We start from the raw sequence: 16,916 nt of genomic DNA, 5'->3' as shown, positions 1-16,916 counted from the left end.
AAATATTGCTACTGGTTGAGACATCATCAGTGAATTATAAACTTTTTAAGGTCTACTTTATTATTTTTCTCTTAGTAATTTGTATTTATTTAGTTTGTGGCGGACTAATGCTGCATGGAATTCATATATATGACAAGCAGAATTTATATGATGTGACGTGATATAAAAGAATAATGGTGTTAAATTGTAGATCGTGGATATGGGAAATGACAGGTTAGTGAATCAATAGACATTGAGGACCACTGTATTTACATGACCGATTTATATATTTAGAATTATATACCGGGTGTTTCAGTTAAACGTTTCAGAACTTCTAAGAGGGGTAGGGTACATCCTGACAACTCGAAATCATATAGCAATGTAGGGTCGGAAATGCTTTCCTGAAGCGGTGTTGTACACAGAAGCACCATAAAGAAAAGAGACCGTAAGTGAGAAATCGTTTTAATAATACATGAATTAAAGTAAGTGTTCGAAGTTTCTTCCACGGGCTACAATGCACGCCTCACATCTCCAACGCATGGACATCCGAACATTCTGGAATACTCCAGGCGAATTTCGAATTTCTTCGGCAGCTACTGCGATTCTTGCAACCAGCTCCTCAGCATTGTAAACAGGGGTGTCATAAACTAGTGATTTCATATGACCCCAGAAATAAAAATCAAGACATGATAGGTCGGGTGACCGAGCAGGCCAACGCACGGGACCACCACGTCCGATCCACTGTTGACCAAATGTGACATCCAGGTAGTTACGAACATCTCCGCTATAATGGGCAGGGGCTCCATCGTGTTGGAACCACATTGTCTGTTGCGTCGATGCAGAAATCTGTTCATCTCTCAAAAGTTGTGGCAATACTTGCTGCAGAAAGATCAAGTAGATAGGTCCGGTTAGACGACACGGTAACAGGTAAGGTCCGATGAGGTGATCTCCCATAATACCGGCCCATTCATTGACCGAAAATCGAATCTGTGCTGCACGACGACGCACGACGACTTCTGTGTACAATACCGCTTCAGGAAAGCATTTCCGACCCCACATTGCTATATGATTTCGAGTTGTCAGGATGTACCCTACCCCTCTTAGAAGTTCTGAAACGTTTAACTGAAACACCCTGTATATTTTTTAAAATTCATTTCAGCTTATATCTTAAATTTGCTTTCCTGTTGGATCAGTGATAATCAAATATGTAGCTGGTAATATAATTTTATGTTATCCAATGGGCCTAACCATCAGATCAAAAATTCCAAATTCACAATTTAAATATATCTGTACATTACTACCTGCATATGGTTGTCTTCTCAAGTCATTGGAATTGAATGGTATACAGCAATATGTTTTATATATAAATATCTCATGTTTAATTATTATATTTGTTCAGTGGTGATACCAGGTTGGGGGATAAAGGGGCTGTAGCCCACACCTCCCAGAAATAACGTTTACGTTCTGAGTTATGAAAATACCAAAACTTCCCAGAAAAAATTTTGCCTTTATTCCTTCACAATTTTACTATTGGGAAAGACACAATTTCCCCTCTAAAACATCTGTTTACCAACTTTATAAACATTCAACCAGTACTGGCACTAGGCTGGACGTTGCCTGCCTGCAAAGCTGAAATGGGTGCCCCCAAACAAATGTCAATTTATTTATTTATTTTTATTTTTATGCAGAATATGTAAATTTGCAGCAATTATATCGACTTACCTAATTATTATTACTTAATTTGTTTACAAAAATTTAAAGAAAGAATGAAACTTCATACTATACTTTGAAATGGCGCTCACCTTATAGTGGCACCTGCAGACCCACTTCTGCCGGCCCTGCATACAACTACAATTTTTTTTTTTTGGCTCTATATTCCCACCATTTTACAGAAGATTAAGAGATGGCATTTTTTTAAAAAATTATTCGTTAATATGCATATATGTAATTAACACCAAGCTATTAACTGATTTTGAAATGGTTCAATCTGAAAAGTAAAGTTTTTACTACATATGCAAATTTTATTTATCAAATTTACTACACACTTGGAGGTTTTTTATTTATTAAATTTTATTTATTTTATTTTATTATATTTATTTTATTTATTAAATTTACTACACACTTTGAGATTGCATCTCACAGACATTTGAAAATTATCTTATGTGTGTGGCTCTCAAGCCTTCAAAAGCTCTTGTATGGCTCTTAGTGTAATTAAATTTAACCGGTGAGTCCTCCATTGTACCATGAATATGTTTGGCATACACTTTTCATAATTTATCTTGTCAATAATTTGTAATTTATTCATTGCCTTTACAGTGTATTGGATGTAAGAAAATAACATGTATTTTTTAGTTATTAATTTAAATCCTGTTTTATAAAATAAACATCAGACAGGATTAAAAATCATCACAACAGCTAGCAGATATTTTCATAAACATATAAATGCATGCAGATATCCTGTGAAATATTTTTTAAGGATATTTGGAAAAAATATATTTTTAAGAGGTTTAAAATAAAATAATTTTTAAATTATTAGAATAAAATTACAGAACAACTATGAAAAGCAATAAAGCAAAATATTGTAATGAAAAATATTGTTCGAAAGTGATGATGCACAACTGTTTATTTTCCAAGAAACAGTTACTTACATTTTTATTTCCTCCTTGGATCACATTGGTAACGCTAGTGACGTAAGCTTGACCAGTCAATTATGGTTCTGTGTGTGTTGATTTGTGTTAGCCAGCACCACCACAGTGATACACGAAATTTAAACGAATGCAGTGACGCATTACATAATCAAAGAGACCTGTTTTTTGTGGCCATAATTACATAAATTGTGATCATAGAGTTTTGCTGTTTTCGAGTGAATTAATAGTTTTTACTGCAATTTAAAGGTAGGAAATCTGAGAATATACTTCTATTTATGTATATTGAGAGTTTCAATTTTGTAAATTGAATGTAAATTACAGAAATTATTGGTATTTTTTGAGGGAGGGTCAATTTTCAAGTTAGGGTTAAAAATTTAGGCTTATGGGATCGGACCAAATCAGGGTTAAAATAAAAGGCATTATAATAATATAATGCTTCACTGTATGCTTTTAATTTAAAAAATAATATTTTAAAAATTCTAAGAATGTTTTAAACTTAAATCATTTGAGAGCTAGATGTCTTCTTGCCACTTTCTCCTGCTTGATTGAATTTTTGCAATCAAATGCATAGTACATGTGAATTATATCAGATAACACATTTGCGAATGAAATTGATAATCTTGTGCTGATGTAATAATAAAGGTTTACGATCTATTTTTTAGTATTGTGGACAATAAGGATGGGCACATGTGAAATTGACGATGGTTTCAGAAATTTCTTGTGCAGTCAGTCAGAAGACTCCTCTTCAAAAAAAAAAAAAAAAATGGACTTGCAGCCCGTTGTCCTAAAAAGCTCCTCCTCACACAAAAAATGAAAAAGGCCCAGTTAATCTGGTGTAAGGAGCATGTCAAATGGACCCCTGAGCATTGGAAGTCAGTTAAAATCTTGGATGAGAAGAAATTGAACCTGCATGGCTCTGATGGGAGACAAACAATTTGTCGTAGACGTGGTGAAGAATACCATCCAGACTGTATGGTATCTACAGTAAAATTCCCTACCAGCCCAATGATATGGGGGTGCATTTCGTATCATGGAGTAGGTGACCTGCAGTTTATAAAAGGTTCCGTAAATGCCAGTAGATACCTGCCTATATTGGAAGGCAAATTGCTGGCAACCATTAGAGACCATTTCAACCTGCCAAGTAACTGCATCTTTCAGGATGACTCTGCTCCTTGTCATTGGGCAAAAGGTGTAAGTAGGCACTTGTTTAGTTACTTTAGCTTCATTTCTGCATTACTGGTTTGACAGTATTGTGTTTACATTTGTTACATGTGAAAAAACGATTGGAAGAACGGTCCATTACAACTCTTAGCTGGCCAGGAAACAGCCCGGACCTGAATTCTATAGAGAACTGTTGGCATCGTGTGGAATCTGCAGTTGTCAGAAAGAAACCAAAGACCCTGCGTGAATTTCAGGAAGCCATAATTCGTGTTTGGAACCAAGAACTCTCAGTTGATTGTCTTCAGAAATTGATCTTGTCAATGCTTTGATGGTGTGCTGCTGCTGTCATGAGGACCAAAGGCAGTTCACCTAAATATTAATTTGCACCTGATGAACTTTTCATTTTGTTTTCCATATATAAAATGATAAACTGAAGCAAACTGAAGGCTTCTGATAACATTTCAGCCATAATTGTCATGTTTACCAAAACTGTTGTATAAAAGTTGCAGATGCTCATTTTGGAATATTTTGAGAGTGCATGTCAAATATTGCTTAGCTTTATCTTAACTATTAATAAATATTTTTTGTTTATATTTCTATTTGTGATGCTAGTCATTAATTTGATTCCTAGGTAATGCACTTTCTTTGAACACCCGTTGTGTGTGTGTGTGTGTGTGTGTGTGTGTGTGTGTGTGTGTGTGTGTCATTGTCTGGTCAGTAGTACTGTATATATCTAAATTGTATTATTGAACAGAATAATAAATTTCAATCAGATGCTTCTTTTAGAACCCATGATGTATCGCCCTGAGTGCCAAATGATTTTCTTGAGGGATAAATAAACTGATTTTCTTTCCAGTACTTTTCTTATCCTCAGTTCTTTGTAAGTGGTTCTGTACTTAACAGATTTTGAGTAAGAACCCAGGAGGGAAAACCTTTCTTTTTGCAGTGTATTAATTAACTTTTTCCTTTTTCACTAATAAACTAAGCTCTGCACAAACTTGGTCACTAGGTGGCACCGCTCCTGCCTCCCCGTGGTGGTGGTGCCAGAAACCTGAAAGGAAAAATAATCTTTTCAGGGTCAAAAGGAGCAACAATGGACTCTCAACAAACCAGGTAACACCTGGAACTATGGATCAAACTGAACACTATCAGCAGCAAGATAATCCTAACCCATCTACTTCCAAGAGACAAAAGATCACTCAAACCATTAAATTTGCTCCACATGCCACTTTAAGAAGGGGTTATCACTTAATGGGACCTTCTAAACAGCTCTGAAGGTGAAATTGTACAAGAGTTACAAAACTAGAATGTCATACATGCCAAAAGAATCCTTATTAAAAAGGATGAAATCTGATACCAACCTGCACTATCAGTACTTTTAGTACTCCTACTCTACCAATATCAGTCAAAGCAGAATACTTGAATTGCCAGGTAAAGCCATACATCCCCAATCCAATAAGATGCTTCAAATGTCAAAAGCATGGCCATTCCCAAACAGCATGCAGGAGACAAGCTACTTGTGCCATTTGTGGCTCAAAAGAATATGATAGTAAAGAATGCAATATACAGTCTCCCCACTGCCCAAACTTCAAAGGAGACTATCCTGCCTATTCTAGAGACTGTAATGTATGGAAAAGAGAGAAGCAAGTTCAGAAATATAAAACTGAACTAAGGTCACATACCAAGAAGCTAAAAAGCAGATAACATTACTTCCAGCAGTGAGATCATATGCAGCAGAAACTATAGTGTGGAAAACAAAAGTAACTGCAACACAGACTGACATCTCAGTCCCGCCTAACATCTCAATAGCAGACTAGGCACATAATCTACTTTGAAAACAAAACCAAAAGTTGACCAGGCAATTAAAACACCCATTATAATTTCACCAGATGCTGAAGATCCAACACCAACAAGCAGTACAAATCCCACCAAACCTGTAGACAAAAAACAGAAAAATACTGACACTATAGAAATTGATGAAAAAGAGAAAGAGGTACCAGTCCTGGAACTTTATGCAACTGATGACATGGACAGTGGTGGCTGACCAAGCTTCTCTAGAAAAGAAAAAAAAATCAAAAACAAGGGTACAAATAGGCAGCCCATTGTAAGTCATATGAATCAGTTATTAAATCGAAAAAATGCATACACTTCTTCAGTGGAATTGTTGGGCATTCGAAGTAACCTAAACAAATATCAAAGATCTTATTTCTGTCTATGCTCCTGCAAGTGTCTGTTTACAAGAAACAAACCTTACTTTGCACATAAGTATTTCAATCAAGCACTACAATATATATAGGCAAGATCATAAAACCACAACTGCTCATGGTGGAGTCGCTATTTTGGTCGACTGTAATATTCCATCTAGGCACATTCAGCTGCAAACACCCCTTGAAGCAGTCGCAGTATCATGACTGCAATTACCTTGACCATGGTGTCACTCTACCTTCCACCTAATCATACATATACTCTGCAAGACTTTGAGAACTTAATTGAACAATTACCTTCTTTATTCTGTTTGATGGGGGACCTTAATGGGCATCATATCATTTGGGGATTGCTTCATACAGACAAAAGAGGACAGATGATTGAAAAACTTATAGATAATAGGAACTTAACACTCTTAAACACAGGTACTCACATCCATGTCCATTTACCTCTGCAATTGATCTCACCATCTGTTCCCCAACTCTCTTTCCTCTTCTTGACTAGTCTGTTTCTAATAATCCCTATAACAGTGACCATTACCCAGTTATTTGTCACCTACTGACAAATGATGTACTGAAATCTATGAGAGATACAAAATGGAAATTTTGCAAAGCAAATTGGGAAAAATACCAATGTGCTGCTGCTTTAGATGAGAAAACTATAAGACATTCTGATATCAATAGTTCTGTTACTTATCAACATTAGCCGTATGGTGCAAGGAAGCCTGGGGCTTTTGCTGCACCAGCCAAAAAAAAGAGAGAGAGAGAGAAAAGAATAATGATATCCAGCTCAGGACCCTGGGTGTGCCAAGCCGATACTCACCAGGTTGCATGTCACAAATCAAATAATCTCTGCAGCAAATATGGCAATACCAAAGACAGCAAACCAGTACTATAAACATTACAAACAGTGGTGGAATGAAGAATGCTTAGAAGTAAAAAAAAGGAAAAAAATAAGGCTTGGAATCAATTCAGGAAGTTTCCTACCACCACTAATCTCATAAAATATAAGAAAGGAGCAAAAGCATGTTATATATGCCAGAAATCTCAGAAAGAGTCCTGCATATCTTTTACCAACAAAATTAATAGAAATACAGACACCAGAATTATCTGGAATAAAATTAGACAAATCTCAGGCAAATATTCAACAGTCCCTAAACCGATCATAAACTGGAAAGGTCATGACATAACTGAACCAGAAAAAATTGCAAATCTACTAGGAGAAACCTATGAGGAATTGTCAGCAACAACATCATACAGACCAGTCTTTCAAACCTATAATGCTCAAATTGAAAAATACAAAATTAATTCCCATGCAGCTCATGAGATTTCATACAACCAACCGTTTACTATAAATGAATTGCATAAAGTCTTAGCCAAATCAAAACAAAGTGCAGCAGGTCTGGATGTAATTCACTATCAAATCATTAAACACTTCACCAAAAATTCCTTATGCATGCTGTTTCTATATCATAGGATATACCTTGAGTACACATATCCAGACTCTTGGTGGCATTCGTTTGTACTGGCCTCTCCAAAACCTGAGAAGGACCACTCAAACCCAAATAATTATTGCCCTCACTAGGTAAAATTTAAAAAAAAGAAAAAAAAAAAAGTGAATGATCAGTTAACATGGTTTCTTGACCTGCACAATCTCCTTAGTCCTAGCCAATGTGGTTTACGGAAAAACAATCAACAATAGACATAATGACAAAAGTCGACTCGAATATAGGCAATACCTTTCTCTGAAACGAACACCTTGTAATGATATGCCTTGATATTGGAGTGGCTTTTGATACTACCTGGAGATATGGTATCCTTGATGAATTGCACAAATTAGGACTGCGAGTCCATCTACCGAAATTGCTTCAGAACTTCATGTCTAAAAGAACTTTTAAAGTCCGCCATCATCATATTCTGCCTCAAATATACAGTCAAGAACAAGGGATCCCCCAAGGCTCAGTCCTCAGTGCAACCCTTTTCTGCTATCAAAATTAACTCTATTGCAGAAGTTATTCCAGCAAGTAGAAACCTACCTATATGCTGATAACCTCACAATTTCACGTCACTCACAGAATATGTGGAAAATCAAGAGACGGCTTCAATGTACTATTAACAAAATAGAGTCCTGGTCCATCTATAATGGATATTGAATCTCAGTACAAAAGATACACTTCTGCAGAAAACGAAAGATGTATCCTGATCCGGAACTAAGAATAATCAATCAACAAATCCCACTGAAGCACAGTATCCAACTTCTAGGACTAATCGTGGATCACAAATTAAATATCTACGTACAGTGCGCTTAAACAAATTAAACATTCTCTGAGCAATATCAGCCATTACGTGAGGAGCTGATTGTTATTCACCTTTGCACATTTGTCATGCAATGATAAGATCTAGATTAGATTATGGTTCTCCCGTTTATTCTCAGCGTGGAAAAGTGTGTTGATTCATCAGTGCATTGCATGTTGTTTCCAGAGCATTTCGTACCTCACTTGTGTATAGCTTATACACAGAGATCCATGGACTTCCACTCAGTCTTCGTAGACAAGTTCTTCTTAACAGTGCTGTGAGAGTTCAGTCTTCCTGAACATCCAGCATGGCAATATCTGTATAATCCAAAATGGGGAACCTTATATGCGAACAAACCTAACACATGCAAACCTGCAGGTTTGCATGTGTTAGGTTTAAAACTAAAAGAAATACTTTTGCAACTGGACTTTAGTAGGGATAAAATCTACCAAGATACCCCAACATCCCTTCCACCATGGGAAATCAGTTCAGCTGACTGTCACATGGATCTCAAAATAGAAATGGAATAATATCCCAAATTAATATATGAAACAGCTTCATTCATCTTATATAATGCAATTTGCTGTACAGATGACTATTATCTGTACACTGATGGATCCAAGATGGATTCACATGTTGGTGCTGCAGTCGTCTTGCCAAACAACATAATTTCACAGTCACTTCCAATAGAGTGCAGTATCTATAGTGCTGAATTGTTTGCGATAAGTCTTGCCCTAGATCACATTGCCAAAACTTCCCTCGTTAAAAGTACCATTTTCACAGACTCAGTGCAATATATGCTTTACAACTAGAAAATCATCCATATCTAAGAAAAATTCTTTCCTGCCTATTGCATCTTAGTACAAAAACCAAAGAGTCAGATTCACTTGGATTCCTGGACATTCTGGAATACTGGGTAATGAATGTAATGTTTGGTGTTTTCACGTCACATGTATAATTACAGCAAATGAAAATTCCCATTTGCATAAAATTCCACTCAATGACTTTAAAATCATCAATCGAAAAGCCTGTGAAAATTTATGGACACAGACCTGGAATCGCAAATAAACAAATTATACCAAATCAAACAGCAGCCGCAAACCTGGAAATTAAGTTTTCGGTCAAACAGACATGAAGAGGTTATCGTCACTGGCTTCGCATTGGCCACACACATTTAGCACACTCTTGCCTTCTAATGAAAGACGATCCTCCACAATGTCTGACCACTCTAACAGTGAAGTGCGTCATCATAGAATGTCCATGTTACCAAACTGTCTGCCAATCAGCTTTCAAATCGCATGCAAATGAACCATTAAGCCTTGAATTCATTATGGGAGAAAAATCAAATGTCCATGAACTGTTTACATCATCATCGGCCATTTTCAATCCACTGCAGGATGAAGGCCTCTCCAGCAACTTTCCAGTTCCTTTTTTTTTGAGCACTGGCCATCCATTTACTACGCACAAACTCATGAATTTCATCTATCCATCTCCGCCTGTGTCTTCCAGGTTTTCTTCTAGCTCCTCTTGGATACCATTCTGTTATTTTCTTAGTCCATCTGTCATCATGTCTTCGAGCTATGTGTCCTGCCCAAGATCATTTTAGTTCTTTAGTTTTGATAAGAATGTCCTTTACTGATTCCCAATATAATTCGTTCCATTCTTCGCTGTGTAGTTCTCAGCTTCTCTTCCATTCTTTTGGTGAGTGCCAAAGTTTCACTTCCATAAGTCATGGTGGGGAGTATACATTGGTTCATTATTTTACGTTTCAGACAAACTGGAATATTGCTCTTCAGTATGTGACTATATTTCCTGAATGCTATCCATCCAAAATTAATTCTTCTCTTGACTTCCAGCCATTTATCATTATTACAGCTAATAATTTGTCCCAGATAAGTATATGACTCCACCTTTTCAATTACTGCTCCCTCAATCATTATTTCACTTTCTGTGGCATACTTGTTCAGCATTACTTTCGTTTTAGCCATATTCATTTACATACCTCAGTTTAATAAATGTTACCAACCATGTCTAATATACAAAATCAATAACAATATAACAGGAAATAACAAAACTTGAACAGTATAGCAATATAGCCAAAGCTCTTGCATCATTAAACCTCAAACAACAACAACAACCATGATATATGTACCTTTAATTGGATGCCAAAATTGAATATGGCACTAAATTTGATTATGAAAAGTTAAGTAAAAAAAAAAAAAAAAACACTTTAGTGACTGAATACTTTTATTTGCAAGAACTTAGTCATAAACTATTACCAATTAATTACAGCAGAAAATTTATAAACTCCAGATGTAGCTTATCCATTGCTTTATGAAATGGGATAATTTACCTCTTTGTCCCTGCTAGCAAAATTTCTGTAGTAGTAGTAGTAGTAGTGGCACATGATGCAAGAAAGCAAGTGTACGAGCTTATGTACTTGAAGTAACCCCAGAGAAATGTACCAACTGTGTAGTACTACCCTTAGGGTGGTAGAAAATGAAAAAGACCTGAGAGTAATTGTGCAGTCAGATATGAGGTTTTCTGATAAGTGCAGACAGGCTTTTTTAGGAAGGCTGCCATAGCAGGTAATGGGATTTTGTCAATGATATACAGGATTTTGCTAGTAGGGAAAAGGTGATTATCGCTTTGTATAAGCCTTGGGCACTGTGTACAGGTCCGGAGGCCTTATTTTAAGAAGGATATAGAGTTGCTTAAGTTCTGCAAATTGCATTGCTGGAGACTAGGCACTTCGAGTTGATCTGATTGAGGTATATAAGGCTTTGAATGGTTTGAGCAAGCTCGGTGATTCTTCTTCTCACTCAACACTTGAGGGTCATAAATTCAAATTGAAGAAAGACAGTTGCAAAATGGATGTGCAGAATTCTCCCATTAGCCACTGTGGTTGATTGATGGGACAAACTTCCATTTGTTGTTGTGGAAGTTGATAACTAAATTAATTCAAGGAGGAACTGGAGAAACTTTTAGATGGAATTGATGTGTGAAATGTTTTTTTTTTTTTTTTTTTTTTTTTTTGGCTGATGCTACATTAGCTTGCTTTCTTGCATCACATGCCTCTACTACTACTGCTAATACTGCATCATTTACAAAACCCCATGAGATATTTTATCAGTATGTTTGCACATGTCAGAAAATTTCATGTTGGACTAGTACAGTTTCCTTAGGTATTTATAATACTTAATTTCTTTTGAGTTTGATATCTTATTTTGGTATTATATTGACCTAAATGCAGTACTTTGCATTATGCACTTATCATAGTTAAATTGGAATTGTTATTTTTCGGTCCATATGATTTGTTTATTTAGATCAGGGGTCCCCAGTGGTCAATATCAACCCCCATGGGTATATAATAGAATCTGTGGGGGTCAATAAACTTCAAGAGGTCGATTAAACGTTTTTACTCATATTCATAAATTTCAGGCAAAGTCCAGAAATGGAAGAAATAGCCAAGATGTTAATAAAAAAAAATAAAACACCTATAGCTTATGTTGAGAAAATTTTGCCATTTTTGAATGACTCGATATTATTTTTTTAAATGTTTAAATAAAATTTTAAATTTATTTACTGATCTAATATAGGTTCCCCATTATCTTGTTTTCTGTTATATTGTTATACTATGAATAATAAATTGAGAGATAATCTTAATTGAACTAAATTACTTTCTATCAGGATGTTTCAAATCTGCACTTACTCTAAAGTATAAATTGAGCTATAATCCCAGTAAGTACAATGGCCATTGCTGTATCTAAGAAAAAATGTTGAAAATATTCACAAGAGTATTTGAAATTTGAATTTGTGCCCGCGATTAACAGTGAAACAATGGCTATGTGCTCTTATGTGAAAAGACTTAGTAATGATGCCATGAAACATTCAAAGATGAAAGGACACATTGAATGGATTCATCCTGATAAGAAAAATTGAAGATCTTAAATTTTTTAAGGCACTGAAGGAAAAATTCAGAAATCGGCCAAATTTAAATACATTTTTTAAAGCACTTGCTCATGCTGATAAGGAAGGCGGATTGAAGACATCGTTCAATATCTCTCTTATTATAGCAAAGAAAGGAAAAGCGTAAAGCATTCGTGAGAAGATTATGATATCAACAATTAAAGAGGTGATTGAAAGGATTATGCAGGATTCCTATCCTATTTTAAAATTCCTGCCATTACGGGTGAATGCAGTGCAACAATGCATTGATGAGATGACTGATGATGGGGAGAAAACCTTGGTGTCTGAGTTTCAAAATTGCTCCAGTTCAAATGTTCTAATGGCCTATGCCAAAAATATATTGTTGACGAGTTTTTATTTGCCAGGTATATCAAAGTTTAGGGAAAAGGTGAGACAATTTTATAATATTTGGAAGAGTACTTTAAGAAAAACAGTGTTTCCCTCAGTAATATAACTGCAGTGGCTAGTGATGGTAACGGCCAGCCCAGCAATGGTTGGCCGTTACAGATTTGCTGCTTCCCCAAAGAAATGGTTCCAGAAGTATGCAATGTTCACTGCATGTGTTACACATCTTGTAGCAAAGAAACTTAGTAGTAAGCTGCATGATACTCTAAAAGTGCATATCAGATCGAGTAATAAAATCAAAGTGCATCCACTTAATTCACGTATGTTTGCCATGTTATGTGAAAAAAAATGATGAAACGTTCAATCAATTACTTCTATATACCCGTAGTAAGGTAGCTGTCAAGAGGTGATGATTTGCAACGACTTGTTAGTTTGTATAACTCAACTGTTGAAAAGTTGAAAAAGTGTAAGAACCATCTGTTCTATTTAGCAGACCTGTATTCAAAATTTAATAAAGCACAGAACCGACTCCAAGGTAAAGATGTTACCTTCACAATTCTATCAGGATTCCAGGTCAAGATAGGCCTATATAGATCTTCATTGGCACACAGAGATTTTCAGTATTTCTCAAACTTAAAACATTTGGAAGAAGGAGATAAAAAAAACTTTCAGATGATCATTTGGAGATATACATAGAGCATCTTGAAAAATTAAGGGAAGACTTTAAAATAAATTTCAAGGACCTGGATAAAATGAATGTACCTGATTGGATCATTATGCCATATGATATAGATATCGAAAATGGAGTTGAACCAGGTTACTTAAACAATGAATTCCTTGATATGTATGTTGACATAGAAGCTTAATCTTTATTTAATAATAAAAGTATCAGCAGCACCTCCGTAGCCAGGTTGGGCAGGAGCAGCAGTGCATAGCACATGCTTCTTGATTAGACCGGGGTTCGAGCCAGTGAGCACCAAATACAGAGGATGCGGAAAGGTCAGGGAATAATCACTGCATATCCCTGGAGCAATATGGCATTAGTTGCTAATGCTCCTAAAAACCAAATAAAACAAAAGTATCAGCGATTATTGGAAGAATATAAACATAACAACAAAATATCCCAAACTTTTTACAGCCATTGAGCCATTGTTACTTATGTTTCTGAGCACTTGCATAGTCGAAGCCGATTTTATTCACATAAATGGCATTTTAACAAAAGGGAGGAACTGACTAAACTTGGACGAGCAATATTAAAGAGCTTATTAAAACCCATCAACCACATCCTTTTCATTAATGATGTTCTGTAAATATAATATTTAATATAATATATAAAATTCAATAAAGAATATGTTAATTTATTTTTAATATGTGTGTTTTATTTTTACAGAGGAATTTAGAAAACACTGAATAAATTTTAAAAAAAAGTTCAGAAAAAATCACTTCAAAAGTAAATTTTTAAATTAAAATAAGTAAAAATATTTGAAATATTTTAATTTTACATGATATATACATCAAAGCAGACCCAATTTAGAGCTTCATTAAATGTTCACCATATTTTTCGATATAAATTAAGAAACAACCTTTTCACTGCGATTGAACTCAGAAACAGTCCTTAAACTATTGTTATTTTTATTATATTTTTTTATTAAATAGTTGGGGGGTTGATGAAGTATAAAGGATTTCATTAAGGGGTGGCAACTTTAAAAGGTTTGGGAACCCCCTGATCTAGATCTTCCTAAAGTAGCATACCCTGATTATTCTAACTACTGTGTCTACGTCTGTATTATCAGCAGACTTAGATAAAATATCTATGTCAGGGTCATTAATAACAGTATGGGGTCTGACTCCACTCTCTCTATGGTATACCACTCATCACAAATTTTCACAGTTCCAAGACTGTTGAGTTTCACAACTATGTTGATAGGCCATTTCTGACTGGGATGCAGCATAAGCTCCAGAAGTTTTTGCATAAAAAATTTTGAATTATCCTCTGGCTATTTATTTCCAGTAATATTTCTGATGTTGTCCTGGAATGATAACCTACATAACTACCAAGGTTGTGGGTTGCAAGATGAAGACCCCATGTTGCCTCAAAAAAATGTACTACTCATTATTAACTGCAGTTGTGTATATTGGTTGCCAAAACGCAGTCTGCAACGTATCTAAACTCCAATATCCTTTACATTCTACACTTTGTATGCATTTTTCATATAGTGCATAATGTACATGTAACAAATAAGTTTTTAGAAAACAAGGAACTGCAATATTATAAAGTTTTTAATTTTTTTCATATTGTGCATCTCTTTTATGGGTTATGTTTTCAAATATCATAGTTTTTTTTATTATTATTATTTTTTATTTGCCCATTTGGTCACCCTAATTATGTATTTGTGTTAGCCAGACTAGCTTTAATAAGAAAACTTGTTTGTAGAAATATTGCTGTTTGTAACATGCATGCTATAACAGATTATTGTTAAAATAGATAAAATATATTTTTTTATTTTTATGGTAGGTATGCTATAGAGTGTTGATGTTGCTTTGTGGACTTTATAGCCAGCCTGTATTAGCAGTTAAAGTGCTATTTGAAATGAAGAATCATGGCGTTCAACCTAATGCTATCACATATGGGTACTATAATAAGGTATTTATCATTGAAAATTGGTACTTGAAATTTATTAAGATACCATTTTTTAATTCAAGAAAGTTTAGGTGTATATTAAGAATTATATACAGTGGATTCCTGTTATTTGGGGATTATCCTACGATTGTCTCCGACCATACCACCTGGTTCGGTCGGATTTTTAGAGGTCACAACCATAAAACAGTTAGCAGTCCCCTGTGTATTGGGCTTTTCTGTTAGTGCAATCTATTGTACATGGATAGTAAATGCGACTTTATTGAATTTGTGATAATACCGATAGCTGGAATTCTGTGGGTTTTCACATTATGGTGAAATGTGTTTCCCCTTCCATGAAATCTTCAATCATATAAAAAACAAATTTTCAGAATCTTGTCTTCATTCCTATTTTTTAAGCTTCGTAACTTGTTACTCTGTTCTCACTTGCGAGTATTGTATTAGTTGCGATTTGTGTGCGCACCGTGTTCTTTGTTATTGATTGCCTATTTTTTTTACTGTTTTAAATTTTAACCCCCACCCACAAATGTTAGTAAACAGAAATATCAACTAGCTAGTATGTACAGATTACAGTACGCATTAATTAATCTATTCATGTAAGCGTAAATTTATTTTTAACCTGTGGAAAATATATTCTTCCGATTTTCACGTATCATTTAATTTTTTAATTTTTTTTTAATTTTTTTTTTTTTTTATGAAAACCCCAAACACGAAAGGTATCAAAACCTATAGTACTTAGTACCGTGCATGGGTTGAGGGAGAAGTATGGGGGGGAGGGTGATGCCGGAAACTTTGCTCTAGAGACTAAACATGGGTTTCACCACTTCAGTCCTCCAATAAGCAAAGTGATAATAGAGGGTAAATTTGTGCTTAATATACTTTACTTTTATAGCCTGTGGATAATTTTCTCCTATTTTTGCTAATTAGAATTGTTGTTTAATAGAATTAAAATTCAATTCACAAACGTGATCACAATGTTGCTTACTACATATCATATAGTCAATGGTACTTTACTATGGTGTCCAACGTAATGTGATTTGGTCGTACAGAAAATCAGTTGTAAAGCATGGGGTCCATTGTATTTTTAACTATTTATGTGAAACTTCGCATAATTGGGGCAGCTGCTTAATCGGGCCAAAATGCACTAGTCCCAATGTTTCCCAAATAACAGGAATCAACTCTACATACTGTGAATTTATAAAAATATATTTGCTTTGAAAACTTTTATTCTCTCACTAGCTTCCTCAAAATATATTTTGCTATTTTTTTATAAACTGGCATGAAATAAATTCTGCTGCTTACTCCTCTGATATTTTATGTAATTATTTAACCAACCATTTCTTTTATTCTTAAGGTATAATTTATTCTTTCCTTCGTTTGACTGATTTTCTTACTTTTAACGTTTCCTTTCTTTTTTGCACTTTAAAAGTTAGTACTTGATATTGTAAATTGATATTTCAAAGTAATAGGTTGTGATCAGAACAATTGAAAGAGTAAACAACTGAACTGTATGTAGCATAAAGAAAAAGATTTTCTTTGGCCATCAATGACATATTTTTTTCATCTATCCTTTAAATTTCTGCAATTGAGAATGGTATGATTTTGGCCTTTTCTTTATATATAAAATAAAATTTTCTTTATATAATTTTCTTTCTTTATATATAAAAAAAGTGTGTG

The 16,916-nt window shown here is 34.7% G+C and overlaps 1 protein-coding gene across 3 annotated transcripts in view; it reads left to right on the top strand.

Annotated features, from left to right (window-relative positions):
* The window catches only part of Crag (DENN domain-containing protein Crag), an 878,555-nt gene that overhangs the window by 455,642 nt on the left and 405,997 nt on the right, over window positions 1-16,916 (top strand). For all 3 annotated transcript variants that reach the window (XM_090389072.1, XM_090389068.1, XM_090389077.1), the window contains one exon: window positions 15,117-15,245. In XM_090389072.1, the coding sequence (XP_090245198.1) occupies window positions 15,117-15,245 (129 nt within the window). The remainder of the gene's footprint in view (window positions 1-15,116; window positions 15,246-16,916) is intronic.

The sequence above is a fragment of the Mastigoproctus giganteus genome, chromosome 2 (assembly GCF_048544385.1).
Source record: "Mastigoproctus giganteus isolate SK-2022 chromosome 2, ASM4854438v1, whole genome shotgun sequence".
Classification (NCBI taxonomy): domain Eukaryota; kingdom Metazoa; phylum Arthropoda; class Arachnida; order Uropygi; family Thelyphonidae; genus Mastigoproctus; species Mastigoproctus giganteus.
This window is presented reverse-complemented; position numbering and strand designations above follow the sequence as displayed.